Source organism: Ipomoea nil, unplaced genomic scaffold (assembly GCF_001879475.1).
Source record: "Ipomoea nil cultivar Tokyo-kokei standard unplaced genomic scaffold, Asagao_1.1 scaffold0268, whole genome shotgun sequence".
Classification (NCBI taxonomy): domain Eukaryota; kingdom Viridiplantae; phylum Streptophyta; class Magnoliopsida; order Solanales; family Convolvulaceae; genus Ipomoea; species Ipomoea nil.
The window spans coordinates 6351726-6362633 of NW_017616696.1; the positions used below are offsets into that span (position 1 = coordinate 6351726).

Genomic DNA, 10908 nt, shown 5'->3' on the forward strand with positions numbered 1-10908 from the left:
TAAATAATAGAAATAAATTCATTAGTTATATTGTCTTTATTTTTCTCCAATATAAAAATTCTTTACATTCAAATTCATCAATTTATTATATTCGCTACATTGTCTCTACAATGTCTTTATTAAAAACAAATAAATTATTCATTATCAATAAATTAATTAAGAGAAGTAATTTTATTAGTTATATTGTCTTTATTTTTCTCCAATGTAAAAATTCTTTACATTCAAATTCATCAATTGATTATATTCACTACATTGTCTATTATCTTTTTTGTTCACTATTTTTTTAATTAAATATCAAAGTTATAATACAAAATAATGTTATATATTTATTTACCAAGTATTTTATTAATACCATGAAAAAAAAATATAATTAATAAAGTCAATCATATTTACTACTTGAGGGTTTGTTGACAAAGAGAGTATTCAAATCACACAACAAATTGAAGTGAGAACTATCTCGCAATGTCCTTGTTTGACAATCAGCGGTTAGTGGTTAGCGTTAGCGGATTTGACAAGCGAATTATATTAACGATTGGTAAAAAGATATTTGAAAAAGTTAGCTTTTTAGATTAACATGTAAAATGACCTAAGGGTATACATATATTTAATAATAATAATAATAATAATAATAATAATAATAATAATAATAATAATAATAATAATAATAATAATAATAATAATAATAATAATAATAATTGTTTTAAAAAATAAAAAAAAAATAAAAAAATATAATTAAGTCAATCATATCAACTACTTGGGGGATTTATTGACAAAAAGAGTATTCAAATCACACAACAAATTAAAGTGGAAAACTAACTCGCAATGTCCTTGTTTGGTAATCAGCGGTTAACTCTTCAATATTAGTATATATTTAATATTTTATACCCTAATTTTTATTTGCTCTCCCTTATGTCCCGTATTTGGTTTCAACCATACATATACAATTATTTTATTGACAATTATAATCAATTTTGATTATATTATCTTGCATTTGTAAACTTAGAATTACCTATTTAAATACGCAAATTCAACATTCAATTATTTATGCATAAAAAATTCTAATTTAATCTTGCCTTGATACACTTTAAAGTACTTATTTAAAAAAAATATTGGGCATTATCCCAATTGCGCAATGCGCGTAAAAAACTAATATTCTAATAAGAGTCAAATAAAGTTAGACCTATAATAGATAGAAAAAATATCGGTCAAATTATTAAATCAAATGAATAGGTCTATAATGTGTAGACAAAATGTTCCTCAAATTATTAAATTAAATAAATGGTTCAGATTGTTCAGATTTTAATTTTTCTTTCAAATTCTCTAATTTATCTTTAATTATATGATTATCTGTTGATTTTCCCGTTAAATATTATAATTATATGATTATCTGTTAACTTTCCCGTTAAATATTAATATTATTAGCCTATCACGTGAAGAAAAGGATAATATTAAATTCTAATATAAAATTATAACTACACCATTAATCTAATTCTAATATTAAAGTCTTAATAGAACTCTAACCCACAAATCCTTATAGAATAATAACTACACCATTAATCTATATATTAAGTCATTGCACATTGGTTAGAAGTACAAACCTAATTTATTTTGCAACACAACATCAACGGGGGAATTCTGTGTTGAGATTTAGTCTGACCAGGCACAATATCAACTGAGAATTTAGGAATTCTGCAGGTATGTTTGTACATCTCCTATTATGTTATCATTCTCATTCTTACATAATCTATGAATTCCTGTAACTTTTTACTCCATAATTAATCTTGACTATCTATTTAAATACGCAAATTCAATATTCAATTATATGAAGAACTCAAATATAATCTTGTATTGATATCTTTAAAATACTTATTTAAAAATAAACTTGGGCATGGACATTATTTCAATCGCACCTGAAAAACTTTTAACAAAATAAAGATTAATCAATTAAAGTAGTCGCAGCTGAAGCGCTAGCGGGCACGTTTCTTTTTCATTTTTTTTTTATTTATCTTGCAAAATACTTTGATTTTGCAAGAGAATTTTTCTTAAAACCCCACCTTCCCATCTGCAAAACACCCCTCTCAATTTTTAGCTATGAAAAAACTCCTCCTGGGGATGAACTCTAGAATTAACAATCAACTCACCATTTTATAAAAGATGACAGCTGAGTCAAAATTTATCCAGTTTAAGGGATTATGTTATGTAGTGCAACGACTCTCCAACCAACTCATTAATTATACGGAGTAATTTATAATAAAAATCCTTCCCCTCTACTCTCTACTCTCCACAACAACTATAATCTCACTCAGTCTCTCCAAAAATGTCTGAAGCAACAAGTACCACTGAGTTTTGTAAAATCGAGTGCAGTGATGGTGTGGCTCTCGACGCCCGAATTTTCCGAGCAGCCGCCGGCGAGCATAAGGGTGGTGACGGTGTGGTGGCGGTGCTGGTGCATCCTTATTCAGTGTTAGGTGGGTGTCAGGGACTTATGAAAGGGATGGCCCGTGGTCTGGCCGATCGAGGACTCACGGCTATCACCTTCGACACCCGCGGCGCCGGCAGATCCACCGGCCGTGCTTCCCTCACCGGATCTGCTGAGGTCAACGATGTGGTTTCCGTCTGCAATTGGGCCACCTCCAACCTATCCGCTAATCGTATTGTCCTTGTGGGCTCCTCTGCAGGTTTTTTTCTGTATTATTTTATTCAAAAAATTGCTACTCCCCTATGTCTCATTTTATCATTTTTTGTGTTTAATATCCCTTTAGCGTAATTTCTAAATATATAAATTTGTATATTGATATTAAATTTAATATTATGTGCGAGTTATTTATAATTCAAATTATATAAAAATTTGTTTTGAGTGCTACTGACTCTATTACAATGCAGTATATGTTCTGTTCATAATTACTTTCTCAACCTACTGTTCATAACTACTTTCTCAATCTACTGAAGCATAAAAAGTCAATACCATCTCCACTGAGACTCGAACTCACAACCTCACATATGGGAGTACAACTACGTTAAAACATTATTATAGAAAAGTGAAAGAAATTGATTTGTATTTGTTACAGGAGCTGCAATTGCTGGTTCTGCAATTGATAAGGTGGAGGAGGTAGTGGGCTATGTGAGCTTAGGCTACCCATTTGGATTCACTGCTTCAATCCTGTTTGGAGGGCACCAGAAAGCCATACTGCAATCCCCAAAACCAAAGCTCTTTGTTATGGGGACCAAAGATGGGTTCACCAGTGTCCACCAGCTGGAGAAGAAGCTCAGCAATGCAGCTGGGAAGAACCAGACCCATCTTATTGAAGGTGTCAGCCATTTTCAAATGGAAGGGCCAGCTTTTGATGCTCAAATGGTTAACTTGATTCTGCACTTCATCACATCATTCTAATCTTCTTCTATTACATGTATGATGTATCCTTGCCACTCTTGGACACAATCATTATTGATTTTTAGCTAAATTACATGAGAGAGAATGTTGGTTGCAATACATGAAATTGATATACAAAGAAAATGTTTTTACATTGTCTCCAACACTGGAAATACATATTTCCACAAAGGTAGCTTGCTGGCTAGCATGCATACAGCCATCACTATGTTAAACAAATGAAAGCTAATAAAGGGGCCTACCAAATACTGATTTCCTAAATGCATTTTTAAATATGACTGATCAAGAGAAGGAAACCCTAGATAACAACAATCTCCTCGTCCTGCTGATCGGATATCCCTTGAACCCTTGCCATTTCTTGACTGCTGCCACGTCCTCGAGTCTCGGGATCTATGTCCACCCTTAAGTGATTGTATTGTGAATTTCTGTGCAGGATCTGTTGTCCATCTGAGTGATGGAAACAAAAGAAAAAATGCACAGCACAGCATCAAACCATGCAATATCTTGGTAATAAAATATTACTCAGTAATTTTATTTTAGTTTTCAGAAAGTGTAGAACTAGGCATGGTTGGAAGATCAGAAACAGATGATGAGTAAATTTGTAAAAGTCATCAGTAAATAATATTTTCTGGTATTAGATATCATACCATTTCCTCGATCACACGCATCTGCTAACTTTGCAATCACATCCATTAATGATTTTTCATGATCCTGCACAATCAATGGCATAGTAACAATCAACCTTCAGATGCTAAGGAATAAGACCAGGAAGGATATTTCTATATAACAAAAACGGTTTAGCTTTTAACCTTTAGCATCTTCTTGGCCTTTTGAATCTCAATCAAATTAGGAGGACTAGCATCAATCACTTTCTCTACCTGTTGGTACATTAAAGTCCGCAAGTAAGAAAATGTTCCACAGATTTATCAATTACTGCATGAAAAATATATCCAGGATATAGAATACCTTTTTTATCAAAGTTTCTGTGTGCAGTATTTCAATTTCATCACTAGCTGCCTTCTTCATGACCCCATTCTGCACCGGCCGAACTTCCTTCCGACATTGGTCTCTTGAGAAACTTCCACCTCTTTGAATGCTAAATGCAGAGCCTTGAACACTACCTCCACCTCCGCCTCCGCCTCCACCACCACATCCACCTCCTCGAGATATAACAGGATCATCACCTATCCATCGGATATCATCAGGTGGAATCTGCATGAGCAAGGACTTTAGTTGCATAGCCTCAAATAAATAAATAAATAAAATATAGAAATGACACATAATTACAGTATGGATTAAGCAATAAAGATTTTGGTAATTTGAAAACAGATGATTCCACAAAAACCAATGAAATCCATGCCATTATAATGATCTGAGCACATGATAAAGAATGGACACCTAGATGACATAGTGAAAGGCTTTCATAGGACACATTTTTTCAGTATTACTTTTAAAAGATAAAAATGAACTGAAAATGCTCATGGCATTAGTTGATTCATAATCTATCAAAATTCAAGCAAAGATCAGTACTGGAATTCTCTAAAAAATTTGTATCACGAAATAAGAGATTACATCACATAACCAATAACTCAAACAAAGCCTTCAATTAAGACCATTCAGCCATTCTGACTATGAAATAACATTTAACAGGTTCAAAAAAGGAAAAATCTAAGGAAAATACAGAGATTTCTCAATAAGTTACAGTATATTCATTTTGCAGTAAAAATTGGAGAAAATATTCAAAAGAAAAAAAAAAAAAAAAAAAAAAAAAAAAAAAAAAAAAAGAAGGGGGTGGGGGGGGAGGGGGGGGAGGGGGGGAGATGAAGGAACAAATAAATGGCTAAACCAACTCTAAATTACAGCCAATAAATCCATTAGCTTCTATTGACCAAGTGATAGCATGCAACAATTAAATAAATTGTTAAATCAATTCTGAAATACATATTAATGTGCTATTTTCACTAATATAGCCACTGCACTACTGCAGTAAAGCAAGTATCTCTGACTCCTCCAAGGGGTATTAGAAGTTACAAGGCATTGGAATACATATGTAAACACCCTAATTGCAACGAAATGATTTTTAGAAAAGTGAGGATTGACAAGTAATACAAAATTAAAATTGATTTCCAGGTCATAAAAGGTATTTAGGTAAAATTTCTGTCTATTGAGGATTAAATTTTAATTAAACTGCAAAGTAATACAGTAGTTATGCACTGCACACAAGTGTACCCCAAAAATAACACAGTCAAGGAGGAACAAATTAATACTGGTTCTTAGCAAGGACTTCAAATGAGCTGATACGAGTAATACCCCTAAGGTTCAACTAGATAGGATGCATTTAGTAACATGGTGCACATCCTCTACAGGCAAGAATAACGAAAAAAACTTCTACAGGCCTATTTTCCAGGTGATGCTTGGAGCCATGAAGCTAACTTGATCAGCACTTTAGCTGAACTCAATCAAAACATTGTAAAGATGACCTACAAAGATAGATATGCTGGAAGCAGCGCATATAGACAGTAAATAAGTACCTCTTTAAGATCAACCCATTCCCATGTTTCATTCGGAGCATTAGCATCATAAACCAAAGCATGACGTCCCTGGAAAACAAGGAAAAAAATACAGTAAGGAAAGAAACAAATTTTATGGTGGAAACTGTCATGTGTTATATAGTTTCTAATCGTATCTTACTATGAATACACCACAAAAGATCAAAGCCAAGTTCAAATATGATGACAGTAAAAAAAAAAAATGAGTCTTTCAAATGATAAAAGGAAAGTGAAATGATAAAACCAAGGTGAGTTGTCAGTCATGAAAAAATCTCAGTATATGGAAGCAAAGAAGGTTACAGCTTATAACTACTTACACTGGATACTACATACCCAAGATCCCTAGGAACCCATCCACACAATCCCCCAACAACCCCACAGGCATTTAAAAAAAAATGCACACCACTCACCAAATATACAAAGACACTTACAGGAAGTTGGAAATAATATTGAAAAATTATTTTCCTTTTTGTTAAAAAAAAAAAAAAAAAAAAAAACTGTGTTGCATATTACAAGCACAATTTTACCATAGATCCATAGAGTAGACAACAATTAAGACACATACATCAACAGGGTTGTAGTCGCTTATGACAGCCTCATAGAAATTGGTGTCTTCTGGCCATCTAGTCATAACTTTTCTCCCAACCAATGGATGACGGGATCTTATGGTGCTAGAAGAACCATGACCAGCAAGCTGAAATGGCACAAGACAAGATGAACATTACAATACATACAGATAAAAGATATTAATAGGTGAATACACACATGCACAATGCACTACATGTAAACATGTTTGAAAGAATATTAAGAATACACACACACACAAACAACATACAGGTTTATGATTTATGCCTCCAGAACCCGATGTTGGTCCCCATTTTGCAGCTGGAGTTGACGGCTGGGTTGAAGGAGCAATTGATTGATGATGCAAAGACTCTGACGATGGACCAAAAGGTAGATGCAGGGGTTGAGAAGTTCGCTGCCTTTTGCGGGATCCTGAAATAGTAGGGCTGGCAAGTTGATCATGAACAGGTTGGTTACCACCAACCTTTCTCCACTCCCTAATCCTCTGTATGAGATCATCAGCATTGACTTTTGTAAGTAGATCCCGGTGCTCATCATCTGATACTCTCAGCTCTTTCCTGAGTTCTGTTATTAAACCTTCTTTCTCCTGAAAAATATAATAAGATAACCATTTTAATTGCTTAACAATGTAGATCATGATGCTTGAAAGTTAAATGCATGAAACCACATACCCATGTTAGGGCATCTGACTGTGCTTTGAAAGCTCGTAGCACTGCACCATATGCTTCCTGTTCAAGATTGTGGATTTGGGCTTCCATATCACTGTGCATCCTTTGGTATATAGCTGAACCTACATTTGACCTTCCATTGCCAACAATGCTTCTTGTGGGGGCTCTATTATATTGTGATTGAGGTAGATCATCATCAGTACCTGCACTTACAACACTAGAGAAGATTCAAAATTTTATGATGCATAGAACCCAGGGAGAAAATGAAGAAGAAAATAATGTATCAGCTGGGGAAACAATCAGGTAGGACCAGAAAAGAGTTTCATAGCACTTTGAATACAACTTTTCATGTAGACATTACCCCCACTAATCAGCTGGAGACACAATCATGTACTCAGTATCATAAAATAAAATTTTTTTTTAAAAAAAAACAGATGCACAGCTATGAGGCATAACTTACACAGAAAACTAAAATCATGATAGCATTGAAACACTAAATTTCATTCACAAACCACACTTCGATTATTCCAAGGCACCCAAAAGATAAATTCTTTGCTAACATTACACCTACATTTATTGGATTACCGTGATAGAAATGATTTTCTTTCCTATAGAACATCTTAACCCGCCTCCCCGTAATTCATAAGAACAGCAAAGAATCTGTAACGTGCATGAATCATCTTTTCAAATTGATAAAGTAAAGGATGAGTTTAACCCACCTCCCTCCAATTCAAAAAAAATGGCAGAGAATTTCATTTCAGAGCACACAATCAACGGGCAGAATCGCTTCTATAATAAGCATAATCCTGTTCCGTGAACAAATTGTAATAGTACATATTACGAAGCAAGGTAATTACCAAAGTCAAACCCAAGCAGTAAGCAAACAAGAATACCTAAAACCCCAAAACCTCCAGAAATAAAAACGCATTGAAGACGAAATTTTTTCCGATTATTGAGCCTATTACATAAAAATTATGTAGAAGGCACGTAATCTATATACGTCTGAAGAAAATATTCGGAGGAGAAAAAACTCACCGCTGCTGTCGATTACTTCATAGTCCATAGACCGAATCAGATCTCCTATTCCAAATTCAGTCCGGTTCCAGTTCCAATTCCAATTCCAATTCCAATTCCAATTCCGATATGAGCTCAACAAAGTGGAAGAATTGGAAGAACAGCGCAATCCAGCCCGCAGGAAATCGGAAATGCGATTTGCGCGAGGAAAAACCAGCTCTATAAGGGGGAGGGAAATCGGAGACGGAAAGAGATAGACCGCTATTTATGGACAAGAGTCACGTGACAAACAATTTGGGTTTGGGCTTCGGACATACTGTTTAATTGGGCCTAATGAGTTGATCCTTCAGATTTACAAAATCCTCTCCACGAAGGGCCCAAAAGAATCCAACTTTTGTTGGGCTATTAGTTACTATCCCCATATCACGTGTTTCCACTTTTCTTGTATTCCGACAATTGAAACAAATTGATTGTTGTATCGTATATCATAGTTTTTTTTTTTTTTTTTTTTTTTTTTTTTTTTTTTTGTGTAAACCACACATTATGGTCCGTGTCTTTCTCTGTCCGTTCAGGTCCACCCGATTCGGTCCGAGAGGCACAAAAGCTAGTTCAAAGAGAATCGTCACTTGTGGGAATCAAACCCGAGTTATCCCAGAATTCTCCCCCACAAAGAAAGCTCATTTGCCACTTGAGCTACCCTGTTGAGTTATATATCATTGTTTATATTGTAAGTTGTAACGTAGACAATTAGCATATATGTTCATTTTTAGTAAATTTATTTTTAAAATATTGTAAGTTCATTTTTAGTGTACTATTTAAAAAATAAATTTGTAATATAATAAAAATAAACATGTATCATGGTCCATGGTATAATTTCCGTTAAAAAAGTGGAATCCAATATTCCAATTGAGCTTTATCATTTATGTTTGGGTAGAGTAAGTAATCAAGTTACTCGATCTAGTATATGTAAAAACATTTTTAATGTAAACATTTATAACAAATGTACTTTTTTTTCTAGATTTTATGTATAAATACATATTATTTGTATCTCTACTAACAAATTTCTTTCTTACCCTAATGAAGTTTATAAATCATTTTCAAATATAATTAAGGGAAAATGACACTTTTTCCCCCTGAGTTATATGTATAGCACATTTTCCTTCTGAATTATTTATGTAAGCACATTAGCCCCCTCAATTATTTTAAAAGTGGCAGTTTTTCCCCATGATATATTAAATTGACATTTATACCCTTAAAATAAACATTTTATTTATTTTTCTTCTCCAACAAATTATTGCGTATACGTAGGGATGACCACGGTTCGATTCGAATTGAACCGGACACTATAGCAATCAAATTAAAAGTTTCTGGTTATGATTCAGATTCAGAACCCAATATTTGGATTTCAGTTTATTAAAATTATAAATCGAAAAAATTGGATTTTGAACCGTGAACCGTCGGTTCCGAATCCGGTTCGCGATTTTGAATCGTCTTTATTTTAAAATTTTATTTTTCATTTTAAAATAGTCTAAATTCAAGAATAAATGTATTTTATTTTTTTTTCAGTTCGGAATATGAACCGGTCATCCCGGTTCGCAATTTTAATAAACTCTAAAAGTCGGATTTCGATTCTAAATTGTAATTAGAATATTTCGGTTGGTTGCTGTAGTGTATATTTGGTTTGAACCAAATTGTGGCCATAATTTGTTGGAGAAGAAAAATAAATGAATATTTATTTTAAGGGTAAATATGTAAATTTAACATTTCAGGGGGAAAAATAGCCACTTAAATAATTCAGGAGGAAAAGTGCTATAAGTATATAACTCAGGGAAAAAATGTCATTTTTCCTATAATTAAGTAAAGATAAAGATAGAATGTGGGTTTGGGTATGAATCCTATAGATAAGGGCAGGGCAAGGGGCAATGAGTAAGCACCTGCAGCCTTCTTCGCACCAGAGCTTATATATATATATATATATATATATATATATATATATTAGTAACTTATATATAAAAACAAAATGTATGTACGAGTTATTAAGTGTTTAGGTAGTTTAGTTTAGTCTTTTTTTTTTTTTTTTTTGAAATGAGGTAGCTTAGTTGTTTGTTCATTAAAATTTAATATTATGTCATTGAATCAATCTCCACCAGCATTTATTATTTTAACTTTTTCCACTCTTTCATAATAGGGTAGGGGGTTTATTTCGTATCAAAATTTGATATTTTGTTATAGACAATTTTTTTACCCTTCACAAGACTGGGATGAGAATATATTTGTGATTCATATCAGATTTTGATATTCTATCATAGATATTTTTGAACCCTAGTAGTGTATGAGTTCTTTGAGAAATTTGAGGTTGTTGAAGAATATTATGCAATTCATTCATCCACCAAGATTCTAGGTTAAAGCCAAATGGAAAATTTATGTTTTTAGGACATTGTTGTGGGTCCTCCGCTTTGATTGCACCTTGTAAGCTTTCTCATACATTTGTAATTTGTGGTCCAATTATACAAATTATATATTTCACTACTTTACATTCAAGAAAAAAAATCGATTGTTATCATTTATAAAAGAATTATTTCAAGAAGTGATATAAACATATTTTGTATGGTTGGATGAAGTGTGTATTGGTATCGGGATATACATACACTATTCAAAATGGCTTTGTTTATTATAAGTAGTTATGAACAGATACTACATTGTA

At 33.0% G+C, this 10908-nt stretch overlaps 2 protein-coding genes across 3 annotated transcripts; one reads left to right on the plus strand and one right to left on the minus strand.

Annotated features, from left to right (window-relative positions):
* The first annotated feature begins 2144 nt into the window (after window positions 1-2144).
* Window positions 2145-3505, plus strand: LOC109150777. Its single transcript, XM_019298760.1, has 2 exons — window positions 2145-2678; window positions 3069-3505. The coding sequence occupies exons 1-2, from the start codon at window positions 2318-2320 to the stop codon at window positions 3389-3391; spliced, it is 684 nt and encodes a 227-aa protein (XP_019154305.1). The 5' UTR covers window positions 2145-2317; the 3' UTR covers window positions 3392-3505.
* On the minus strand, window positions 3479-8461 carry LOC109150762 (protein EMSY-LIKE 3-like). Of its 2 annotated transcripts, none has more exons than XM_019298750.1 (9): window positions 8226-8461; window positions 7194-7393; window positions 6773-7108; window positions 6503-6631; window positions 5920-5988; window positions 4355-4600; window positions 4198-4266; window positions 4036-4099; window positions 3479-3835 (listed from the first exon to the last, which is right to left on the minus strand). In XM_019298750.1, exons 1-9 carry the CDS (start codon window positions 8251-8253, stop codon window positions 3687-3689), a joined length of 1290 nt encoding a protein of 429 aa, XP_019154295.1. In that variant the 5' UTR covers window positions 8254-8461; the 3' UTR covers window positions 3479-3686. The 2 variants fall into 2 exon arrangements, with proteins under 2 accessions (XP_019154295.1, XP_019154303.1); XM_019298758.1 differs by having other exon boundaries at window positions 7194-7407; window positions 8226-8452.
* Between the last annotated feature and the right edge of the window lie 2447 nt (window positions 8462-10908).